Source organism: Pimephales promelas, chromosome 20 (assembly GCF_988280905.1).
Source record: "Pimephales promelas chromosome 20, fPimPro1.hap1.1, whole genome shotgun sequence".
NCBI classification, from domain to species: domain Eukaryota; kingdom Metazoa; phylum Chordata; class Actinopteri; order Cypriniformes; family Leuciscidae; genus Pimephales; species Pimephales promelas.
This window is the reverse complement of record NC_142788.1, coordinates 17,746,290-17,772,099: the sequence shown is the minus strand read 5'-3', so window position 1 is coordinate 17,772,099 and position 25,810 is coordinate 17,746,290. Positions and strand designations below refer to the sequence as shown.

The 25,810-nt window shown below is 37.3% G+C and overlaps 2 protein-coding genes across 4 annotated transcripts; both read right to left on the bottom strand.

The window, feature by feature from the left end:
• Positions 1 to 1,124: 1,124 nt before the first annotated feature.
• On the bottom strand, positions 1,125 to 17,087 carry ccdc30 (coiled-coil domain containing 30). 2 transcript variants are annotated; one of them, XM_039652931.2, is made up of 29 exons: positions 17,064 to 17,087; positions 15,436 to 15,579; positions 14,248 to 14,427; positions 13,961 to 14,081; positions 12,819 to 13,009; positions 12,457 to 12,525; positions 12,216 to 12,290; positions 11,565 to 11,718; positions 10,691 to 10,762; positions 10,411 to 10,526; positions 10,235 to 10,309; positions 10,052 to 10,116; positions 9,766 to 9,958; positions 9,592 to 9,681; positions 9,360 to 9,485; positions 9,114 to 9,251; positions 8,811 to 8,989; positions 8,474 to 8,696; positions 7,947 to 8,069; positions 7,614 to 7,784; positions 6,607 to 6,816; positions 6,371 to 6,528; positions 5,452 to 5,617; positions 5,245 to 5,366; positions 4,441 to 4,582; positions 4,226 to 4,362; positions 4,040 to 4,157; positions 3,877 to 3,941; positions 1,125 to 3,108 (listed from the first exon to the last, which is right to left on the bottom strand). In XM_039652931.2, the coding sequence occupies exons 2-29, from the start codon at positions 15,448 to 15,450 to the stop codon at positions 2,895 to 2,897; spliced, it is 3,708 nt and encodes a 1,235-aa protein (XP_039508865.2). In that variant the 5' UTR covers positions 15,451 to 15,579; positions 17,064 to 17,087; the 3' UTR covers positions 1,125 to 2,894. The 2 variants fall into 2 exon arrangements, with proteins under 2 accessions (XP_039508865.2, XP_088980798.1); XM_089124672.1 differs by lacking the exon at positions 12,216 to 12,290 and having other exon boundaries at positions 17,064 to 17,086.
• Positions 17,088 to 18,053: 966 nt separating this feature from the next.
• usp21 (ubiquitin specific peptidase 21) lies at positions 18,054 to 24,661 on the bottom strand. Of its 2 annotated transcripts, none has more exons than XM_089124542.1 (13): positions 24,472 to 24,661; positions 23,189 to 23,381; positions 22,769 to 22,822; positions 22,564 to 22,681; positions 21,543 to 21,657; positions 21,307 to 21,429; positions 21,157 to 21,221; positions 20,390 to 20,493; positions 20,215 to 20,301; positions 20,058 to 20,136; positions 19,354 to 19,461; positions 19,136 to 19,250; positions 18,054 to 18,899 (listed from the first exon to the last, which is right to left on the bottom strand). In XM_089124542.1, the coding sequence occupies exons 1-13, from the start codon at positions 24,558 to 24,560 to the stop codon at positions 18,809 to 18,811; spliced, it is 1,341 nt and encodes a 446-aa protein (XP_088980668.1). In that variant the 5' UTR covers positions 24,561 to 24,661; the 3' UTR covers positions 18,054 to 18,808. The 2 variants fall into 2 exon arrangements, with proteins under 2 accessions (XP_088980668.1, XP_039508414.1); XM_039652480.2 differs by lacking the exon at positions 24,472 to 24,661 and adding an exon at positions 23,932 to 24,369.
• Between the last annotated feature and the right edge of the window lie 1,149 nt (positions 24,662 to 25,810).

Sequence of the window (25,810 nt, the reverse complement as noted above, 5' to 3'; positions counted from 1 at the left end):
TGATCAGGGTTGGCGCTAAACTATGCAGGGACAGTGGCCATCCAGGACTGATTTTAAGGAACCCTGCCATAGAAATAGGGTGAGAACCTTGATCACTTGGGAGGAGCTCAGTGTAGAGCCACTGCTCCTCCACATCGAGAGGGCTCAGCTGAGGTGGCTCGGGCATCTGTTCCGGATGCCTCCTGGACGCCTTTCCGTGAAGATGTTCCGGGCACGTCCCAATAGGAGGAGACCACGGGAAAGGCCTAGAGGGACTACGTCTCCCGGCTGGCCTGGGAACCCCTCGGTGTCCCCCCAGGAGAGCTGGAGGAAGTGTCTAGAGAGAGGGAAGTCTGGGGATCTCTGCATAGACTGCTTCCCCCGCGACTAGGGTTGGGTATCGTTTGAATTTGAACGATTCTGATTCCGATTCCTTGTTTCGATTCCGGTTCCTAACGATTCTCGATTTCGAATTTTTTTTAAGAGGCAGGGTCAAAAAAGTTTAGCTAACCTTGCTAACCAACGGTCTTTCTGAAGGAAATACTCCTACTGTCACAATTACTTGTCACAAATTTTGCATTTTGCCGAGATTTCGTTAATTTTTAGAAAAGTGAAGCCACACTTTGGACCGCCGACATAAGCTACTCATGTTCGACTCGCGCGGTTATGCCAACACTTCCGGTAGACGCTTCTTCGTTGGTGTTGTTCAGCGGTTTCTTCTTCCGCTCGGCGGACTGTGAATATCGAAACTAGGAATTGAAATTTTAACTTTTGAACGATTCCGGGAAAAAAAAAAGTTAGTCTCGGTTCCAATCGATACTCGATTCTCGATACCCAACCCGGCCGCGACCCGGCCCCGGATAAGCAGAAGAAGATGGATGGATGGTAAAGGCCTTTTCACATTGAAAGTGAAATCAATAAGCCTCAGTCAGAAGGAAATGCATTTTCACTTGTAGTATGTTACTCCCAAGTCCCAACACTGATCATGTTGCCAATAATTTGTTCATAAACAACAGCTATTGGTGTGTTGCTTTGAGTACAATAAGTTCAGTAAAACACTGTTGTTTGCTGAGAGTAGTTTTGAATGTTTTCTGAGTATGAAGTAATAATTTTATCTCAGATTGACATAACCAATCAAACAGGCATCATGAAAATAAGTTTATTAAGAAAATACATGCTTTGTCAGTGTGTACCATGTGTACACTGAAGTCTTTCGCAATTTCAATGACAGGAGCCCTATGCGAATATTTCGTGAAAGTTGCATCCTAATATATAGCAGCAGGACACAATGTGCGGTGCTCTCATAATGTACAGGCACAACTGCAGGATCTTGATCCTTTTGCCACAGTTCAAAGTGATAAAATTTCTCATCTGTCAGTTGATTTTACTCCCAGATCACAGGTAATTTCAGTCTCTAAGGACTAATACAAAACACAAAGGGAGTGCAAAATAAAAGAATATTTAAAAACTCCAATTTCATTAGTAAACAACAATACCGTAAGGTTGCTAATGCTACCCGGTCTGTTTTCTTGTCAGTAGCCAAATCCTTTTGTCAGAGGGACATAATACCAGCAGACCAACCTTTCTCCAGCATAAACTAACTCATATAATAAGGTCAAAATAAATATTTTGACATTTCATGGCTGAAGTTTTTGCCCTCCAACTGAAAAAATAAAAAATAACAGTGGACATGTAAAAGTAACAACACATAGATGATGACTATCGACATAGATAAAGTCTTAACAGCGTTTGTTACCATTCAAAATATTGGGGTAAGTATGATTTTTTTTATATTTCTGAAAGAAGTCTCTTATGCAAACTAAGGCTGTTTTTATTTGATCTAAAAACAGTAATATTGTGAACTACTGTATGTAAAATAATTGTTTTTTATTGTAAATATATTTTTAAATGCAATTTATTCCTGGGATGGCAAGCTTAATTTTTAGCATCATTACTCCAGTGTCACATGATCCTTCAGAAATCATTCTAATATGCGGAAATATTAAGCAGCACAAATTTTTATTATTATTATTTTTTTTTGTATGTGAAAACCGTGACATGTTTTCATCAGGGTTCTTTGATTGATAGAAAGCATTTGTTCGAAATATAAATATTTTATAACAATGTAAAAATCTACTTTCTTTTTTGATAAATGTAATGCATCCTTGCTGAATACAAGTATCCATGTCTTTCAAATAATATTACTAAAAAGCATCTTACTGACCCTACCACTTTAAAATTGTAGTGTAAAAGCTTTGAGCTATAAAAGGAGTGTAGTACTCTGCGCTCAATGTAACATTTTACCGAGTTTTCACCTAAAATCAGCACAGAATACGAGAAAAGGTCTGCTGACACATGCAAACACTTGATTTCAACTTGATCTCAAATACTTACTGCTTATCCAAAGGCAACAGTGTATTTCAGTTGTAAAGACCCACAGATGGTACCATAATAGTTAATAGTGCTTTAAGTGCTTTCCCACAGTTGTACCATTACAGGGTAAATGTATAAGAAAATACATATGGCACCTTACAGATGTGACAAGGCTATATTGACCATAGTATCCAATGAAGTATCATGTTTGTGAATGATATAAAATCTCATGCATTCTAATCTGACTCTATGTGAGCCACAAAGGCAATGCAACTGAATTCAATGCAGGTGAAATGAGCCCGAGCAATAATACATCTCTTCACACTCACTTTAAAAAAAAATTGACGTATAAGGTGAACTGAAGACTTCAAACATGACAGTCATGGTGCCACAGAAACTATTTCTTGAGCAAGTTGTCTATGTTTTACCCATCTAAACAACTTTTACCCTTCTACACTCGCTTATTTTTAAACCTTGACTGATCCAGTGAATTTTCAGATTGGCAAACTCTGTAATGGCATTTCACAGTCTTTGTAACTCCCTCAGGCCTCATCGCTTGTGGCACTGAGACTCTCTTCCTGCTCTAACCTGCTGTTGGGAGCCACAGGTGAGGTCAGGTTCAGGTAGCCTATCTCAGTGGACTGTAAAACGGGCACAGACGAGGAGATCTCTAGGCTCTTCACTCCAGACTCACCCACTTTGACTTTGCGAATGGCATCCAATATTCCCCATGAGTCACAGAGCCCAGGCTGTGGACTAGAGCAAGATGTTGCAATGTAAGACGTCACCATTTGTTCATTGACACAGCAAAATAATCCCATACTGATCTGCAGCCTCAGCGGAAAAATAAATCTAAATGGCAGATGAGACAAGATACATACTACCTTTATAAAATTGGGACCAGCAAGATTTTCTTTATGTTTTGAAAAGAAGTCCCTAAAGCTCACCCAGGCTGCATTTATTTGATCAGAAATACAGTAAAACAGTAATATTGTGAAATAGTATTACAATTTTAAACATTTTTCGTGTTAATATTTTTAAAATGTAATTTATTCCTGTGATGGCTAAGCTGAATTTGCAGCATCATTACTCCATTATTAAGTCACATGATCCTTCAGAAATCATTCTAATATGCTGATTTGTTCGAAACATTTATTAGTACTAATGTTGAAAAAAAGTTGTGCTGCTTAATATTTATGTGGGAAAAAAAAGATATATAAATATATACTTCATGTATTTCTTTGAAAAATATTGTTTAACAATATAAAATTCTGTCACTTTTGACTATTCAATGCATCTTTCCCAAACAAAAGTATTTATTTATTTAAAAAAAAAAACAATTCTAACCGCATACATACAACCGGAAGTGTATATTGAACACTAAACTTTAAATTAGTTACAGAAAAATATTGATAAAAATAGATTATATTACACCATGTTTTGTGTGTCATGTATTTTTTGTTTTGACTATATTTGAAAACAGAAATATTGAGTAGGTTGGAAGAAAAAAGTTCTGAATCATACCTTGGTGTTGATGTTCGCAACAGGCTATCATGATGAGCTCCAGAAGGAAACATTTTCTTGACCTCCTAAGACAAAAACACAAAATAAAAGCATCAGTGCAATCCACATTTGAAATGCTTATTTAAATTATAATAAAAAGAACAATTGCTAAATAAATGTGTACCTCAACAGTACACATCGACTGAAGGTTTCTCAATGCACGATCTAAAATTCCAATCTGATTGGCCAATGTTAGAGTTTTTTCTTGCAGCTCTTTATTCTCCATCTCCAGAAATTTAACTCTAAGAGAAATAAGGCGAAGAGACATTTAGTATGTTTCTGTGCTTTCCTGTCAGATTTAGATGTTTACCTCTGCTGGATGGTAGAGGCAGTTCTCAGTCCATTGTTTCCCATCTCCTCAGCTTCACTTATTCGCTGCAGAAGTTCTCGTCTCTCCAGGAGGAGCTGGTCGTTTTCTTCCGTCACAGTCCTAATCCAGTCCTTCTCCTGCTCATAGTGGAAAACACTCCTGGTGAAGTTCATGTTAAGTACATAGTGTTGAAGGTCGGGTCTGAAAACACTCACTTTCTCTGAGAGACTTGACGCAAGAGCCAGATCGTTTTCCAGCTGCTGGATCCTGTGCTCATGTTGGGCGACTGTCTTCATGAAGATCTGTTTAGCTCTGCGCAACTTGGTTTTGTGCTGAGACTGTTTCTCGTTGTGTCTCCTGCAGGACACGAGTTTCATGATTTCATATTAACACATTCCATGTAATGTAAACGACTGAGCTTCACAGACACACTACCAGACTTTCAAGTCGTTTTGAACATGCAAAAACATGCGCCTTCTTACAAGGAGACAAATGGAACCAATATGTTATAATATTGGCTCAAAATATTAAACCTTTTGATATCCTTTGACTGGATGCAATAAAAAATCTGAAGCTTAAAAAAACCTGTCCATCATACACTGCACGATTTTCACAAGTTTACATTAACATATAACCAGATATAATGCATATTAGGCGTGTTGTCCGAGAAGAGGGCTCGGAATTTGGTCCGAACACAGATTACTCCCTCGGATCCCTGGCTGGGATGAACAATCGAGAGTGAGGAGCTGGGGTGGAGGAGGGAAGCTGGGAAACCGTCACGGGACAGAGGTAAGTTGTCTATATAGGCCTCCTCTCGTGCTGATTGGGTAGATTACCTGAACGTGCTTCTTCTCGAACTTTGTTAATGATACATCTATGAAATCTGTGAACTGCAACTGCCTAAAATATTTTGGCAACTAGCATAGACTCATCTAGACTGCAAATCAGGGCAAAAATTGAGCAAAAGTCTTGTATTCCAGGCCTTAATAGTATAATGTCGACCCAGTGAATAATGATACCTAATGTGAGTGTCAAGCTGCTGAACAACCAGCTTCAGTTCCTCCTGCAGTCTCTCAGACTCATGTTGGGAAGACAGAAGCTGTTCTTCCAGCCTGTGGCAGCTCTTCTGACCACCTCTCTGCTGCAGGAAACATTGGTATTTCATGGTCAGTAGCTCCACTTGTATATCATCTCAGCAAATAGTATGATAGTTTCAACTCACAAACCTCTTCTCTAGCTGTGTTAAGTTCGCTCTCCAACACTTGCAGCCGCGTCTCCAGCTCCTGTGTGCGGTGTGACATCTCCAAGTTGTTGCGTGTCAATGTCGCCTCCTTCACCCGCAATGAGCGCACCTGCTGCTGGAGTTCCTCGTCTTTCTGCTCAAGTAATTTCCTTTCAGAAAACACAGAAAGTCATTGAAAAGTCCACTATATTGTGAGTAAGGTCACATTTTATATTAAGTGACTTACCATGCACTTACATAAATCTTTTTTAGGTACAATATACTTATTGTTAGGGCTGGGCGAAAAGGCCAAAAAAAATTGTCATATTTTTTTTTTCATATAGGTCGATATTGATAATTATCAAATACTTATTTCTTTATTTTAAAGGCAGATTTTTGCTCCTAAGTGAAAGTTGTAGAAACCAGACCGTTAATTGTGGTTTTAAGCTACTCTTTACTGCCAGAACATGACAAACATTTAGCAGTAGCTTGAAAAAATAGTAACATCTGAAAAAATTGCAACACCCATATTTTTTTTATGTTAAAATAAAAATTGTATGACTGTTTGAGTTTTATTAAAATTAACCATTGGTCTTCCGTAGTATAATACATTTGGATCCTGATAACCATAGTAAAAACCACACATATAGCATCTCACTACCATGGTAAAATTGTTTATAAAAAACTGTAATCTAAATACATTTAGCATTTAGCAAATGCACAAATGCACAAATGCTATAGCTTAACCACAAAAAGTATATTCCAATAATACCTTTAATACATGTGTTCATTGATAGTATAGTAAAATTCCATATAAATATCCCACATTTCTGCCACAATACCATGGTGTTATATAGATAAAAAAGTGATATATTTATCGGTCGACCACTAATATTGGCTTGTGGTGCAGTGACCCGTCTGACCTCTGTAGCTGATCCTCTTGCAGTCGGGCTCTGAGAGCAGACAGGTTATCGGACATGTCTCTGGTGTCTCTTTCTAGTTTGCTGGTCTCTCCTGCTCTGGCCTCTTCCAAGCGTATCTGGTGCAGAGCGTTCTTCAGTTGCTGTTGCAGATCTATGACCTGCAGACATGTTGAAGACATTCTTCATAATTGGTATACTACTGAACAAGACAATTTCAGCCTGCTCTGAACACACACCTTCTTGTCAGCAGCAATCACACGTGCCCTCTCTGAATTGAGCTCCTCCATTAAGCTTCTGTTAGTCTGTCGGTTCTGAGCGCTTCTGGCCATCTCCAGCTCCAGATCTCTGGCTCTCTGCTGGAGTCTCTCCAGCTCTGCCACCTGTCCTGCTGCGCTGCCCTCCTGCTGGGCTACTTTGGCCTGGGCCTGCTTCAGCTCCGCACACAGCTAAAGAACAGAGCAGAAACATAAGGTTTCTGAGCATCAAGAATAGTCCTGTGTAAATCTAACCCATGTTCAACATAATTTCAAAACTAAAAATTATGTCTACTTTCTAAAAAAAATTCAATAACATTCTAAAGTATGAGGAAATTGATCAAAAGTGACAGTAAAGATGTTTAAACTAATACATATAGATTTCTATTTCAAATAAATGCTGTTACTTTGAACTTTCTATTCATCAAAGAATGCTTAAAAATGTATCATGGTTTCCATAAAAATATTAAGCAGCACAACTGTTTTCAATATTGATAATAAGAAATGTTTCTTGAGCAGCAAATCAGCATATTAGAATGATTTCTGAGTTAAAATTCAATTTAAAAGTTATTTTAAGCTTTGTCCTAACCAGACGCGATGTGATAAGATTACACGACAAATAATTTGTCAGTCTACATTAGACGTGACGTGTTGCGACTGATAGAAACGGTTTCTAAAACAGAATCGCCGCGTGTCACGTCACGTTTCTCAGAAACTCTGATTAACACGGAAAACATTCCTTTTATCGCGCGTCGAGAGTATTTAGGACACGGTGCAAGAGACTTCTTTCAAAAACTTTTTTTTTTTAAAATTACAATTATTTGGACACTTATGCCATACTTCATGCATTTCCATGAGTTATGTAAATAAATATTAAAGTAAATGTCATCTACTATATTTATTTAAAACAAATGTCACTTGGTTCATTTCCTAGTATCTATTCTAATGCAATAACTTGCATTCATTTCAAATGTAACTTTTTTTTTTACCTTGATCTTTTCCTGATCTAGGAGTGAATTGTGTCTCTTAAGGTCCAGATTTTTCTCTCTCTCATAGCGTAGCTCTCGCTCAGCAGAGGTGAAGAGATGCTGAGTTCTCTGCAGGTCCTGTCTCAGCTGTTTATTCTCCTCTCCCTTCTGTTTTAGGAGTGAGTCCTGGGCCTGTGCACAACCACATAATGGCCACATAACAGAGAAATTCAAAAAACAATATTGTTATTATTCACTTAAGCAGATTATACAAAAGGTTTGTGCATAAATGAAAATAAAAATGAATGTGAATATGTTTGTGTGGGTGTGTAAAGATTGGAGAGCAGGGCTGACCTTAGCCCGGGCCTGAGCTTCACTGATCTGGGCCTGCAAGGCCAGCTGGTGTTGGCCAGCCAGCTGTCTCTCCTCCTCCAGGGTGGAGTGTAGCTTACTCATCTCTGACTTCACACAGGCCAGCTAGAGGAGCAGCACATAAAATCAAGCAGTTTATACGTTAAAACTTCAGCTGACAGCTGTACACTGCCGTTCAATAGTCTGGGGTATAATCCTATTCAGGATGAATGTATTAAATTGATCAAAAGTGACATTCTCATTGAGATTCATGCATTAAATTGATTGAAACTGACAATTTATTTACACTTATAATGTCCTTTTGAACTTTCTATTCATTCAAAAATAACAGCAAAACTGTTTTCCACATTGATAATGAATAAAAATATTTATTTTTCAATACATCAGCATATTAGAATGATGTCAGCGCCGAAACAATCGCGGCACTGCAGTGTGAATGCTCTAATCTGTTAATATGGGCCCTGAAAAAATATGCGCTGCTTACGCATCCAGAGTGAAACAGGCCTTACCTGACAAACCCCTCCATCCTGTGCAGAAGGCTTGTGGTTGGCCGCCTGCTCCTGTGATGCTCTGGGTGTCTGCTCTCTGGTATACTGGAGCTGCTGTCTCACATGCAGGAGCTCCAGACTGAGTCTCTCTTTCTCCCCGTCAGTCTGAAGCCTCTCGTGGGCTTTCTCGCTGAGCTCTCTCTGTAGCTGCATCACCTGCCCACGCTTCTCCATCAGCTCATCCCTGAACGGGCAAAGTGCCCCTTACCACATGCTTTCTACTGAGTCCAGGAGCTAATTATTTATCATTTTAATGCATACAGAGTTGATCTGTTGTATCTGTGTCAGACTGCCTTACCTTAGAGTGTTGTGCTCCTTCTCTAGTCGAGTCAGTTCTGTTCTCAGTTTATCCACCATGGACTTAAGCTCTACCACCTGCCCCCTGCTGTCTCTCAGGTCCTCTTCAGCCCGGCTGTTCTCTGTCTGAAGTGTTAGGTTGTCCTGGAGCCGCGTATGAGCACGCTCCAACTGGGCCACCTGCAGAGTACAAACATAGCCTCAGTGAGTATTTGCAAGCAACAGAAGGAATATCACAGCATCCCAACAATAAATGGATTGCTTTCTTTGTGATTTAAACATTTAATGAAACAATTTTTATTACCTTTTCTTCCAAAATTCCCTTTTCTCCTTTAATCTGCGTGAGGTTCTTGTTGAGTGTCTTTCCTTGTCTACATTCTACCTCTAGACTCTGGACCTCCACACGTAATCTCTTCAGCTCCTCGTGGTCCTTTTGCATGACCTGTCCACATGTTCCATTTATGTGTAATTCATGGTTTCAGATAACATTATTATTATTACTATAAAATATGATAAATTGACTTTTCATGACGTGTGACAAAGATATTACCTCTTTCTCCTTTTTGAGCGCAGCCTTGGCTACAGATAGATCCACCTCCAACTGCTTCCTCCACCCTTTTTCTTCAGCAAGACGACCCTCGAGGAACTTCAGTCTTTCTTGAATGCTCTCACTAAGCTTTGGATTAAAAGATCAAAGATATTCTACCACATAATCAGAGAGTGCAAGTGATTTTTATGTGGTTTCTATGGTACTTGGTGTAACCAGGCCATTGATCTTTTACCTCAGAGTCAGTTCCTCGAACCTGATCTTCGTCTTTCTTCTCAAGTTTCTTGATATGCCTCTTACTCAGTTCTTCCTCAATACTTTTAACCTAGAACCAAACTCAGAGTCATTCTCAAAATTCAGGTGATTATTTATCAAATTCAGCTCCATAACATCACAACTAAAAACGTACCTTTTTCTGTAACCCCTCTATCTCACACTCATGATGCTCTCGCTCGTCTTTCGCTGCGTTCTGCGCTTCCCCCAAGAGTGACTCCAGCTCCTCGTTCCTCTCCACCAACTCCTCGTGTTCCCGCTGCTGCTTCTGCAACCTCCTCTCCAGCTCTCGCAGGCGGCTGTCCTTGTCTTCAGACTCTCTCCGACACCTGCCAAAATACAACTGCCATATCAGCATCTTTAAAGTGTGGAAGCAATGACATATTCAACTTAAAGTTAGATAAAGGAGGGCAAAGCTTCACCTTTTGTGGAGTGTCTCATCATCTGGAGCCACTGATGAATCGGGATTAACATTATTCCCAACACCCTGACAAAAAAGCATCTGTAAGCTCTGAGAGGAAACTACAAACATTAAATGACTTGTGTCATGCAATACATGCAAACTAGCACCTTCAAGAGAGGATTGTAGTTGAATGTATATCTACCTGTGCAGAGTATGTTTTATTGTGCTCTAACGTCTCGTTGATCCCTTGAACCGAGTGCAGCTTTGATTGATCAACCTGTGGCACAACCGACATTGCATAACATTTCTTTGTTTGGATATTGTAAATATCTAACATGTCATGACACCAAGTTAAATGTTAAAAATAATTATTCTTGCCAGTTTAAGAAGAGTCCTCCTCTCTGTGTCCAATGAGCGAACTCGATCCCTCAGCACACAAATCTCCCCATCCAGTCGTTCATTGCGTTCCTTGGCCTTATGCAGCTCCACCATATCTGTCAGACATAGGGTTTACATTCAGAAGACATCATTTGTAATGTTTCCATGGTTTGTTATATCTTACTTTTCAGTACTTTGGTCTGCGCTGTTGTTCTTTGAAATGACTATGATTAAGCTTGCAAATGTGTGACGCGAAATGTTGCTGCAGACAAAATCTCACCACACTGTTTAAGTTTGTCCACTTCCTGTTTTAACAGTTCCACTTCCTCTCCAGTTTTTTGCAGGTCAGGTACTGAAAAAAAATGTGGTTTACATTATGCATTAAGACAAAACAGTTAGAGAAATAGGTAATCTAAAACTAGATATTTTTTCTAAAGACCGTATGAGTGATGCTTGTTCACCACCACCATTACCAGGTTGTTCAGGGTGATTTCGTTTGTTTTATCATTCGACAGGGGAAAATAGTCCGTTTAGTTGCATATAACAAATAAGCAAGGATGCACAAAAAAATTATCAGTTAATCAGTCAATCGGAATCAGTTTGGATATTTAATTTTCCGTACTGAATTCTTCTATTTATTTATTTTTTTTACATTTAAATTACACCTACCATCATCTGACTAGAGCCGTTAATTGAATTAAAATATAATAATTAGAAGAAAAACTAAAAGTTAAATGAAAATGAGGCATTTTCCAAAGGCAACTCACTGAAATGAAGTGCTAAAATTACTAAAACTGAAACGAATATAAATAAATATAAATAATAATAATAAAATAAAAATTAATTTAAGGAAAAAATAAATAAAACTGAAAAAATTAAAATAAAACTGAATTCAAAATGTTTTTATATTAATAGTATATAAATAATACTTCAGCCTTTCAAAACACTAGGACACAGAAAATTTCATAATAATTTTGCCTACTGTCCATTATAATGGTGTGATGCCTAAATTCACTTGTAGCATTAAAAATGATTTATTTTAATTTTTAGTATTTTATTTTTAATTTATGCATGTACATTTATTTTAATATTACCGTAACATGAAAATAATTATCAGCTTAATGATATCAAAATCTGAATAGTTGTTCACATACCAGACAAGTTTTGGACCTTCCGAGCGAGATCTAGTTCATCTGTCAGGTGGCGAATCTCTTCATGTGCCATAGCAAGACGACTCGATGCCTCTTCCAGATCCCTCTCCAGCTTCTGCCGCTCTGTGCGTTCTTTGCAGAGTTCTTCACTGTGGGCCTACAGGGGACAGAGCTTCATAAATATAAACCTGGCTGCACTGGGTGGGTGGACAAGCAAGAAGCATGTCGGCCTCCATGCGTTTTTAACATGCATGAGCCACAGAACACAGGTGAAGCTGAATGTGGATCATGTTCCAGTGTGAAGTTTACAGGAGTTTATGTGCCTTCTCTCCCTTATAACCATTAGAGACAACAGTAACATTGGGACAAACAGCCTTTGGTTAGTAACCGCCCTGAAAGAAAGCGCTCCATAGTACTGTTAGGGTCTAGAGTGAAAATAAGAAGTGTTAATATTATCATGCTAGGCTCAGCACGTTGTTATTCTGTGCTTAGAGTTCAACCAAGGCATGCATTATTTCATGGAGCTGCCTTAATCTGCTTTAACTGGATCATCCTCTCAAGGACAATACGGAAAGTTCCGCCTCTCTTGATTTAACCTTCATGTGATGCCTTTTTTATGAGTCCAATCAAGTTATGAAAGGTACGGGAACGTACAGGAAGGTTCTGTGCTCTTAGTGTCGCCTTGCGCGCACCAAAGAACTTCCTCCAAGGACTTTGAACTGAAGATTCCTGTCCATTTAGGGAGGGACAACGGATCAGGATTAATTATGATGCACAACATACAGAGACACATAATGAGACACTGTTGATATGGGACAAATTTTTGAGTCCATGACTTCAGCACACTGCTTTGGAAATTGCTGCCTGCTTATGGGACACTCTGAGATCGTCTCACCTCATTCATATTTTCCTTTTGCTGTCTAAGTTCCTCTTCCAATGCGTGACGGATATGATCCAGCTCCTCCTGATTTCCATAAAAGAAGAGATATTAAAATGACTATCAAACTGATAAGCCACAAGCGAGGTGTTACTATCAAGAGAAGACTCCACATGTGTTAACACACAGTATATTGCCATTATACCGCATACATATTTACATTTGTGCTCTTCAAGCCTTTTCTGTATCCTAAATACACACAGTTAAATAATATTTAAATATAAAATGCAATTAAATATAGCCTTTGCATAATGGTCTACCTGTTGACCTACACTTTTAAGAACATTATTACAGAAGTTAGGGTTTATTTCTCATTATACCTGTAGATGCACCTCTCTGAGGTTGCCGGTGAGGGTCTGGGTGTCCAGCTTTCTTTCAGCAGCCTCAAGTCTCTCCAGCAGAGTGACTCTCTCCACCAGCAGATAGGCCACTTGCTCACTCGCACTGCTCTGGCTGATGTCCGCTAGACCCTCCTGCTCCAGCATCTCCACCACCTCCTTACACTGGGAGTCTGACAAACACAACATACGTAAGGACCACTGACTGGACTATTAGTGGCTTCAAGTTGAGCACTGAGCAGAACGCAAGAGCTGGCTTGCAAATGGAAGACTAGCATACTACTTAGTGCTATATGCACTAAATATAGCAAGAAACATTATTTTACATTTGAAATCAAATTATATGAAAAAAAAAATTGTAAAAAAGAAGAAAAGAAAAAGTGGTGTTACTGTTTATTTAAAATTAAAACTTAATCATTTTTTTAATTGAAATAGAGCTAAAATAAAATCTAAAATAAAATATACAGAAAATATTAGATTAAAAACAAATTCTAAACTTTAAGGGAAATTCTAAATGTTGCCCTGGCATCTAAATAAATAAAATAAGTGTTAACTTGAAAATGCTAAAATTACTAAAACTAACTCTGAAATAAGAATAAATTAAAGCTAAATGGAAATATTATACTAATAAAATGACAAAAACAAATAAAATGAATAAACTAAAATGAAAATATAATAATACAATAGCTAATATTAAATAAAATGATAAAATATTTATTAACATAAAACTGTATGATTATCAAAATATTAATAAATACTATAATAATATATAAATTATTCTAAGAGTACATTTACACAACAACATACTAAAAACGGAAACGGAAAGACGAAAACATTGTCAAAACGATCCCTGTTAACACGGATTCGCGGAAATGACTGAAAATCCTATTTTATCCCAGTAGGTGGCGATGTCACTTTGTAGCATAACTTCGGGATACAGGATTCTACACAGTATGCTATATACTGCACATTTGATAAATGCAGAGACTACAGAAAACTATTCTAAGGATACAGAAAAGTATGAATAATGCAGAAATGAGAATGAGTAGTATGCTCTTCGAAACATTTACTACGAACACAAACTTAAGTATGATCAAATGAGTTAATTAATATAAAACCCTCACCCTGTTGGTGTTTCATTAGAGCAAGTTCAGCACGGAGCTGTTCGTTGTCACGTTCGTACTCCGCTGTAAGAGACTCCCGCTCCTCCAGCATGTTTCGAATATGCTCCACGTAATTTTCCACCTTGAAAAAAACCCATCAAACAACCAGTCGGCACAGCAAACGCATTAGCTACAGAAGGAGCTTGTTTTGGTCAGGAAACAGTGTCGTCATGTTACAATGTTGATGAGGGAGACCATGATTAGCTATTCTTTGGGGTGGAGGCCCAGCCTGCCATCTGCTGGCTCACCTCTCTCATCTCGCTGGCCTGCTGTGTGCGCAAACTCTGCAGGTCTTCAGTGGCGGCTGTCAGGCTGCACTCACTGCTCTGGAGCAAACGCCACAGGTGCTGCTCACGCTCTACTGTTGAAGCCTCAGGGGACACACCGTCCCTGTGCAAGCGCAGGGTGATCTCGTCCAGCTCCTTTTCCTTCAGGGGAGACAAACAAGAGACTTTTTTTGAACAGTGTAATGAGGCCTGAGTTACCCGACACCATCTTAAAACACTCGGTCACCTTGTTAACAGTGTGTCTAATTGTTTTGGTGTGAACCCTGTCTCAGAAGGTGGCTGTTTCATTAGCAGTTTTTAAATGGGGGGCCAGGGCCCACTAGGGGGCATCTAAACTTCTTAAGGTGCTGCAAAATATTTTTAGATGCGTCAAAATAAATTTAATTTAATTCATTATTTTTCTCTCTTTTTTGTTAAGAACTGGGGTTCCCATGGTGCATATGAGGATATTTTGAATGTGAGATTTCTAGACATGGAAAAGTTATGAAAACTATTAATTTCATCAGCAGGTGGTAACATCTTTCTGTGCAATTACTCATGAAGCCATGGAAATTTCCATAGTGAACATCTATTTTTATATTAAGTAAAATAGAAATATGTTGAAAATTCTTATACGTAGGATTTGCAGAGAAATTGCCATAAAGTAAAAAAAATATATATTTTAAAAACTTTATCCCACAATCATAGTCATTTAAATTCATTATTGAACCTGAAGAAAACCCAGTTCTTGACTCTACTGAAATTACAGAATTTAATAATTTTAACATTAAATATAATTTCCTTTTAATTACTTTAGATTGATGGTGTAATTTCTGTGAATAAAAAACCTTTAAAAACAAGCACCTTTGTCATTACAGTGGAAGTACCAGACATATCAATACAAAAAGGTTGAGAACCACTGAACTTGTATTACATCAGGAAAACGTGATAAAGCACAAAATATCTTGAGATTATTAATATCTGATGATAATAGTATAAGGGAATCTACTTTTTGCAACAATTTAAGCACGAGGAAATATTGTGTGTGTGATGAATAACTGCCACATAGTCCTACTGTCAATGGCCATTTTAAACATATTACATGGTCTCAATTTACTAACCTTTCCTACTTTTATCATATTTATAAGTACAGAAACGACGACACCATACCTCTCTTTTTTCCATGGCCGGATAGTGCTGAACTGGAGTCCGTGCATCACTTGCAAATTAGCCAAGAGTGTTTATGAGAACAAAGTTTAGATTGTGGTTTCCAGCATTTGCGTCCGCCCATGGCAATATCTGACCTAATCATTACTTCATTATAAAAATAAAGAAAAGCATAAACCAGAACTCAACATGTTACAGTAGTTTTCATGTCTGTAAATGAACACAATACAACTTTAAGCAACAAATTTTATATATAACTGAAGTTACAACTTTAACAAATGACTAAACATGATGTTCTGCCTAATCCAAAATCCACTGCTACCATCACTCATCTTTTCTTACTCTCTCGTATTCACAATATATCTGCGGAAACGGGCGTATTTGACAGGAATAACGTTTCTTTGGGTTTTTACTGCAATGTAAAAAAGTTTTCTAACCTTAGCAGAGTCAGTGGTGGAATGTAACGAAGTACAAATACTTCGTTACTTTACTTAAGTACATTTTTCACGTATCTTTACTTTACTTAAGTACAATAAATAGTGCCTACTTTTTACTTTTACTTCGTTACATTTTGCAGCAATTATTATACTTTCTACTCCACTACATTTCTACAACTTCTGTTACATTTTCGTTACATTTTCTGATCAGTTTTTCCCCTGCCAAAACGTAATCTGACCGTGACCGTCGAGCCCGTTCTCATCCTAAAGCGCCATATCGGACGCTTTTGCAAAAGCGTAAATATCCAACGCACATGGCACCCTTTAACGTGAAATGAGACGCAGATATATTTGGGCAGATGGCGCCCCCTAGTGGTCTAACCCTTACACCAGTGACGTTTGGTTGCCATAGATACAGTATATCAACCCGGCAGTATATCAACAGCACGGCCGGTCACACTAAATGCGTCTCACACGCAGTGTGTTTATCGTGCAACTCATACGCGAAAATTTGTTTTTACGTGCATAGGAAACACACCGTGTGTAATATATGTTTGGTTTGGTTAGGATTATGGCAAGCCAAGAGGTTCAGAATTACACCATAAATGAATCGCGTTTACTGCCAAACATATTAACATATAGTAAGGATAAGCATGATATTGCCTAATTGCAAGCTTGTTTCAGAAATGGTGACGTTTTTTTCCATCATTATTGAACATCATTATAGGAGTAGGCTATTAGGTTGAATGAGTTAGAATTAAATGTTTTATTAATCATTAGAAAATAGACATTAAGATAATAAATTGTTATGCAAGTACTTTTACTTTTAATACTTAAAGTACATTTAAAATAAAGTACTTTTTACTTTTTACTTAAGTATGGTTGTCATTGTGTTACTTCTACTTTTACTAAAGTAAATATTTATCTGGGTATTTGTACTTTTACTTAAGTACTGAGATTCAGTACTTCCTCCACCACTGAGCAGAGTCCCAGTCCGCTAACTTTGGCTAGCGGGCTAGTTCGCAGGTAACGTTATTACGCACGAGCCTCTTTTCATATCCTCCAGGTGGCTATTAAAAATAAAACAAATTAAGATTGTCGCTATCCTTAAACATCGATTTGACACTGTCAACGAAGGCTGTCTGTTTGTAAATATTGATGCAACAGTAGAGAGTCGTATCTCATGAGGCCTACCAAGTGTTTTGTTGCAGCTGCTCTCCTCTCAATAGCTTGGACCGAGTGCCTAGGCAACGGGTTAAACCATTATGGACAGAGAGGGGAGAGAAAGCTGCGTAGAGACGTTACACATTATCCCAGCAGATGGCAGTGTTTGCTATATAAATCAATGCGCAGTAAATGACTGAACTATTCAATTCATATTTTATTTTTTCAATTAATTCATTCATTTCGTATATGAAACCGTAATATCGTGAAACTGCAATGTAAAATGACTGTTTTCAATTTTAATATATTTTGAAATGTTATTTATTCCTGTGATGGTAAAGCTGAATTTTTAGCATCAGTCACATGATCCTTCAGAAATCATTCTCATATGCTGATTTGATGCTCAACTATTATTGATTATCATTAACCATATCAATGTTCAAACAGCTTTTGCTAATATTTTGTGTAAACCGTAGTTGTTGTTTTTTTCAGGATTCTCTAAATTAATATAAAGTTCAAAAGAGTAACATGTATTTGAAAAATAAAATGTTTAATAAGTCCTTGATAAATAAAAGGATTATCTTAAGTAATCACAAACTTTTGAATGGCCGTGTACTACAGTTTCCACAACAATATTACAAGCTGCAAATATTGTAGTAAAAATTGATTGATTGATTGATTGACTGATTGTTTGTGTACTGTTCCTACTTAAAAACATACTTAAAGATGGCTGGTTTAGAGGTAGGGTTAAGTGTAGTAGGGTCATAGAAATATACAGTTTGTACTGTATAAAAAACATTACGTCTATGGAATGTCCCCATTTAGATAATGTAAACATGAGTGTGTTTGTTAGTGGTCCTAATAAACGCTAAAATGTCTATGTAACTTCCCCATATGAAAACCCAACCTATGTGTGTGTGTGATTTTATTATTGTAAAATCACTCATATTTGAAATTCAGATTTCTTTAATGCAGTACCACGGTAAATAAAAATAAGTGAATGGAGACAAATGTATTAAATATTAATTTATTAAATTATATGTGTGTGGCCTGCAGTAAAATACTGTACTCCATATACTAATTGTTCTACATTTAAAGTAAAACAAGCATTAGTGGTTTTTACACATGTATAACATAAATAACACACACACGCACACACACACACACACACACACACACACACACACGCACGCACGCACGCACACTACGGTCACCTCTACGCCAGGCTTAAATTGGATGAATCGGGCATTCCTTTATGGCACAGTACTTTACATGTCATTCCATGAGAGAAGAATAAAAGCTTTCAAATGATGGAAGTCTTCATACTGTAAAGACAGTCATAAAGTACAGGGATGTGCTCACACAGTCAGACAAAGGTTTTATATCATCCACTACTATTAATTCCCTGCTTAGTTTTGCCCTGCTTTTGCATTCTTATTGAAACAACAATTCAGGTTTTAATTGCAGAAGAACATGCAAGAAAAGTCAAAGAAAAACAATGTTGATGCAAACAAAAATTCCTAACACATCTATATTTACATTTATAACATACATTTTTGTCTAAAAGAATGTGCATTAAGTTAATAAGTCAATAAACAATAATTACAGTAGTAAAAAAAAAAATACCTCAATGTGGCAATGATATTTAACAAAGAAGTGAAATGACCACACTTGCTCATTAGCTTTCAACCCGCATCACAGTGCAACTTTTGTTTCAGTGGAAGATTGCCAAATAATCATTGAAGTCTCTCATAATAACATACATTCTCTAACCCTCATTTTCTGGTGATATTGCAGATTTTGAGCTCATAAAAGAGAACATATGCCTGATTGGACTGAAGCTTCTCCTCTGAAATTGCATCAACACTGTGAAAAGAACAGAACATTGTCTTCGGCTCAGTGAATCAAAATAACTACTAATTCATTATTACGATAAAAAAAATTCTGAATGTCATTGAACAAAGAAATACAAATTTTCTATTATCTCTAATAGAAGAAAGGTCCTATTTTTGTGATGTGAGAAAATTTCTCTGAGAATTGCCCTTTAAATACCATTATTTTATTGTATAGAAAAGGTCAGATCAAAAACTGCCTGCACCCACCAGGAGTCATTATAGTAGCACCAACCCTCCTCCTTTCGACATGCGGCTGTGTAGTGACCCATATTTACTGTTCCCGAATGATAGCACACTGCATACAGATCATACAGCACTGGACCTGAAAGCAAACATTCAGCCATATTGCATACTCCACTAAACATAACAATATTCAAACTTTATCATGTATAAAGTTAGTACATTATACTCATTCTTGTTCTCACCACAGTCAACAGGTCCAAATGGCCCCAAATCCAGCCCGGTCAGGGGGAAGGAAACGGACACTGTGCTTTTAGAGATTGCGTACCTTGACATGGTAAATCGATTTAAGTCTGAGATGGTAGGTTAAGTCAATGTTCATAAGCAAGTATCTTTTATAAAGCATGCACTCTGATTAAATGGATAGTTCACCCAAAAATGAACAATCTCTCATCATTTACTCAACCTCATGTCATCCAGATGTATATGACTTACTTTATTTTGATAAATAAACCATCCCTGTAAATCCATATCATACCATTGAATGGGTGTCGCTCGCTTGATGCTTGAAAAACCACACAATGGATGAATCAATGTCTTCTAAAGCGAAACAAAAGGTGTGTGTAAGAAAAACACTGATATTTGCCACTTTTTAAACCATTAATCGTTGCTTCCGGTCTACTGTTACAATCATGGGAGGGATGTTGTGACACGTGATGTAAGTGTCGAAGAACCGCTACTTCTAAGCTTTTTACAGTTAAAAAAAGTTACAAATATTACACACACCAATTGTTTCACTTCATAAGACATTGATTCATCCACTAGGGTCAAATGGATTACCGTCACAATCGCCTACTCACCCATTTTTGCATTATATGGACTCAAAGAGTTCGATTTTAAAATATTTGTGTGTATCTGAAGAAAGCACTGACTAAACTGAAAAGGATACGTATTACCAGGATTCTTGGAAACCTTTGGATGGTCAGTCTTTTTGTGCTCTCAGTGCGACGGCTACACCGCTCACACATCTAAGACATAAAAATACACACGTATTAGCATAAAACACCATTTTCAATGCAAGCAAACTAGCCATGCTTTTTACTTACCGGTGAGTTTTCTTTATCAAGTTTTTCCTCTTGTGAAAAGAGGTCAAGACAATCTTTCAGAGTGACAGTTCGGCCATAATCACTCTTCTGCAACACACACACACACACACAAAAGAATGACACATCATCCACACACCACCAGAGAAGGTGAGGACGTGATTGTTGAGATTGTTACCTTTGGGATGGGGAGTGACAGGTCACAAAACACATCAAAGGTGTTGGAGTAATGGGAGCAGACTGAACAGTGCAAGGAACTGCGCAACTGACCAGAGAACAAATCTGTGACAAGGGAAAAATGTTTAGGCATCAGGGTTTAAGATGGACAGAAATGAAAAAAGATACAAACATAGCACAACATATCAGTGTTGTATTTTTTTGTTGTTTACAGCAGATTCCATAATATAAGAGACTTCGCAACTCCAAATAATCATTAAACAATAAAATTATATTTTTTTTTTGTGAAAAAATATTTAAAATATATATATTTGTGTTTTTATTGTATTATATGTATTTTTTTTTATTTTATTAATTATGTATTTTTTATATTTTATTGGTTTTCTATTGTTTTATTTTTTATATGTAATGATTATGATAATAATAATATGGTGCCTGAAGTTGAATACAGTATGCAGTAAATGACTACCGGTATTTCTATTTGTCTAATGTCTAATTGTTTGTTATTTTATCTTATTTTACTTTGGAATTTTGACTGCAAGATGTGTGTCAAATGTTTCTGTAAAAATGTCCACTTTAGCATAAATGATGTCATCAGTGAAGTAAAAACTGTATAATTTATGTAACCAAAATATTTATACATTAAGTCAATTTTACTGTTGATTGCACAGTGATGTACAGCTGTAATGCCCTCCAGATGGCATTTAAAATGAAAGCTATTAAAGAACCAAAAACATACCTCATTATATTAACAGCGCTGCTACTTACCAACAATTTTACTGTCATCCCTGTCAAGATGCCTCTGCCACATTGCAAAGGCCTCATCTGAAATCCTGTAGGAGAGAATGAGGGATTTAGAGGATCTGAGTGCCTCCAGCTCAGTTTGTTCCTCACAGGATCTGTCTCTTCATGGAGTACCTGAATCGTGTGTATGTTGATTCCTTCATTTGAATAACCGCAGGACGTTTGGATGGGCGGCGGTTGATTTCTGTATGTAGCCTGTCCAGGAGGAACCGCAAGAACTCCTGAGCATCTTGTTGACTGTGTGAGAAAAAGAAATGGGATTATATTATATACAGTAAATACCAATACACTTAATACACTAACACATATTTTCAATACTGTGTTATTTGGGTAATTGGTATTGAACATACCTATAGCCACTGAAATAAGGCACAGACTCTTTAAAGACACGATAAAACTTCCCAGGATTCACAGTGGTTTCCCCACCATCACATTCCCACAGGCCAGCCAAAACTTTAGAGAATTCTATGAGAAAGTCACAACAAAAAGAGAGTGCTTTAAAAGAAATGTCTGATTTTAAAATTCATTCACCTTCATAATCATGACATGAGATGTGTTATTTATATGAAAGAAGTTTTATGCATGTTTGTGACAACAGTCATTAAGTGTCATTCGCTCAGTTGTGACATTGTTTGAGATGTCTTTGTTATGACACCTTGACATAAACCAATACATTATAACCTTTAAGTGTCTTTGTCATGACAACTTGACATTAATAAGACAACACAACCTGTCATAAACATGATTAATAGCAGATTAATTATCAAACTTAAGAAATCACCTAGCTTTATTGGTTAACATTACATTACTGTCACATGGTTGGTGACATTGGCTGTCATGTGGCCATTGTAACATTTTTAATGACAAATTCAATTAGTACCACTGTAGTTGAGGTCACAAAAAATATTCATGATAGTTATAATGGCCTCGGCCAATTTCAAAGCCAACGCCAACCACATGACAGTTTAACTTAATTTAATGTCAAGTTGTCATGACAAAGACACTGACAGGTTATGATGTTATGGTTTATGTCAAGATGTCATAACAAAGACATCTCAAACAATGTCATATTTGCATTCAAAATGTCATTATTGAGTGAAAGACACTTAATGACAGTTGTCATAAACATGCATAAACCCTACATCATATTCAAGACATATGTCATGTCATGGTTATGAAGGTGTCATGTTAGTCTTATGCACACCCCTTCAAGTAAAGTGTTACCAAATAAAATGTAATAAAAATACATAATTAATTACAATAATAAATACATTTGTGTTCTTTAAATAATCACGCTACCCAAACCATGCCACTCAAATTTAGAATTTCTGTACCACTAGACCCCAAAAAATAATGTTTAAATTATTCTACCGTTCATAAGCACAGGTTCTTGGTTCGAGTGTTTGTCCTGAAGAAAGGCTTTCATCAGACAGTAGTCCCGAAGACTACGAGTGTGGGAGAGACACTGCACAATGGCATTGAGGAAACACTTAAAACAAAAGAATAGATATTGTGTGAATATGTATGGAAAACAATACCATTTTTCATACCATCATATTTATTAATTAAAACATACAGTATTTCCAACGTTATGCAATCCAACTTGCCCATTTCCCAGTTGCAGCTCTCTCTGTGGGATAAAAAACAGTGACAGCAAATGACTGTCAGTGTGACTTCCTCGATTACATCACAAGCGCTGACAGGTATGACATTTACTGTCCCTCCTACAGTGATTGAGTGTCCATTTATAGATCTCTGATCCAATTAAAAAAGGGAGAGAAGGCACTATCACATATGACACTGAGGTTAAGACCAGATATACTTAACTCAAACGGCGGTGAGCACCTTTAAAGGTGCCACAACACATCTTTTTTTTATATTAATTAAGCCTTTGGTTCCCAACATGTGTTGACGGGATAGGTCTATAAATAATCTGTGTCATGTGTCAAACAAACTAATAAAAACAGATTGCGTGAATGGCACAGCACTGTCTCACCTCTTTGTCCGTCACCAGCAGAAGTCCCATGATGGACGTGTATAGTACAGACTGTGAAATGTCAACGTTCTCTGGATGAAGGCCTTTTTGAGAGACTAAGGTGCGGCACAGGGCCTGACACGAGTTATCCATTGCAGTGGATTCAGCTCTTGGCATTCCTCCGTCTTCACGCCATGCAACCTCACCAAGGAATCTGTGAATGAAATAACGAATGATGAACACTATTTTGAATACATTGTTTACTAAGTGTTTTAAGCGGCTGTATGGATTGTCACAGTGTGCCATACATGTGTTAAATCAAAATGGAAAGAGTGTACATCATAAAACAAATCATTCTTAGATAGTAAATATTGCTGAAAACGTTCGTTTTTCATTCAGTCCTCTTCCCAGCATGCACTAGAACATTAAAAATGTAATATGGTCACATTGTTTGACAGCGTGTCAGTTTTGCAGTGATGGGAACATGACATTTTAAGTTTAGTCAAGACTTTTTTTTTTTTACAATGCCTGCTACGTCATCTATTTTTACTGATTAATAAATTATGAATTGAGTGAATATAAAGAGAGATGATCATTCACTTGACTATAAAGAATGCAGCAGTTTCAATGCTTGGCTGTTATATTTAGAAATATTAAATTGAAATAGCATAACCATTTATAAAATAAATTATTTAAAAGGTATATTTCTCGTTGATTTTGCTTTAATTGGATAAAATGATCACACAGACATTTTGTGTACTCACCCTTAGAAACCCAGTATCGTCTCAACAAACTTTTTTACCGATTGATGGTCAGTGAGCGCCAGTGTTTCTGTCTAAACATCAAGCCCAATTTTAAAGCATTTAAACGTTATTGTCCTCTCATTACAGCCGCTGTTCACCTGTCTGTCCTGTCGCTGTGTTTGTGAACAAGCTTTAATCATGGCTAATCTTTCCTCTCTCTCTCTGTAGGACCTTCTATAATTAGCCATGTCTTCTCCTTTGCTTAAGAACAGCTTTGACACTCGGAGTAGCGTCTACACGCAACTCACAGTCACTATTAAACTGAAGCACATGTTTAAAAAAATATTCTGGAAAGCATGCCAGTATCAATGTTTATAAAGAGACAGGATGGTTGTAAGAATATCACAGCCTTTGTTGATGTCATATGATGTGCCTTTGTAACAATCTACGTCCTACGCCAATACCAGGTTGTGTCTAAAGACTGTGTGAAAAACGAATGTTGTTAAAGGAGTAGTTCACTTAAAAAAAAAAAAAAAAAACTTTTATTGATAATTTACTCACCCCCATGTCATCCAAGATGTCCATGTCTTTCTTTCTTCAGTCGAAAAGAAATTAGGTTTTTGATGAAAACATTCCAGGATTTTCTCCATACAATGGCCTTTATTGAGAACCAAACGGTTCAGGTCCAAATGAGAGTTTCAGTGCAGCTTCAAAGGGCTTTAAACGACACCAGACGATGAATAAGGGTCTTATCTAGCAAAACGCACATTTCTGTCAACTGTTTAATTACCAACATTCTTCAAAATATCTTCTTTTGTGTTCAACAGAGGAAAGAATAACAGGTGAACTATCCCTTTGGGTGAACTTGTGAGCCCAGAGACTATTAAAAAAAACAAAAAAAAAAACCTTTGATTAGTAGGGATGCACCGAATATTCGGCCGCCGAAAATTTTCGGCCGAAAATGGCCCAAAAGTGCATTTTCGGTTTTCGGCCGAAAGACTTTTATCACCGAAACAATACGGCCGAAATGTTGTGATGACGCAAACAGAAACCGCGACCTGCACGTGCTTGTCTGAAGCAACATGTCTGTGGTGTGGACGTATTTCAGTGTATCTGAACCCGCGATGAGACGGAAACCTTGTTTATCCACCTATATCTGCTCTAATGCGCGCGCTGTCTGTGGAGACTCGCGCTGCGGAGGCAGGCGAAAGTATAAACAAGGCAGTGCGAGTCTCCACAGACAGCGCGTGCACCGCTCTTGACCCGCTCGCAACCGGAGTTGTTGTCATGGCGGCACGCATTGTTTAGAGCAGATATAGGTGGATGACACAATTAAAAATTATAAATAAGACTCGCGCTGCGGAGGCAGGCGATTGTGAACAAGGCAGCGCGAGTCTCCACAGACAGCGCCTGCACCGCTCCAAACGGTCGAGGCGTTTATACTTGACGCGCTCTCCGTTGTAGCTACTATTCCTTGAAACGACGACTCAAGTAACTGTCCTCTAACCATCAGGAATCGGTGAGAAGAAGACAGATAAATACATGACAATGTTTATTTTTTAGTATTCCACCACCAATACAAAAATAATCATGTAAAACCCAGTAAACCCTGAGATTATTACTTGTGACATTACAAAAAAATATGTATATGGGAACATGAGGACATGTATGTATAGAACTAAATTAATGCTCTCTTAAATATTTTCTACATTCACTAAGTTTCATTAAGTTTCATGTACATATTAAAGTCCCTGTGAAATCAAAATTGAACCTATTTACTTTGTTGGCGCATATTACTAGTCTTGTGGTGAACAATTAATCCGTGCAAGTAAAAATATATTAAAAAAATGTTTTACCTTGGTAATCTTTAATCAAAATCTGAAAAGTTACTTCCGGTCTG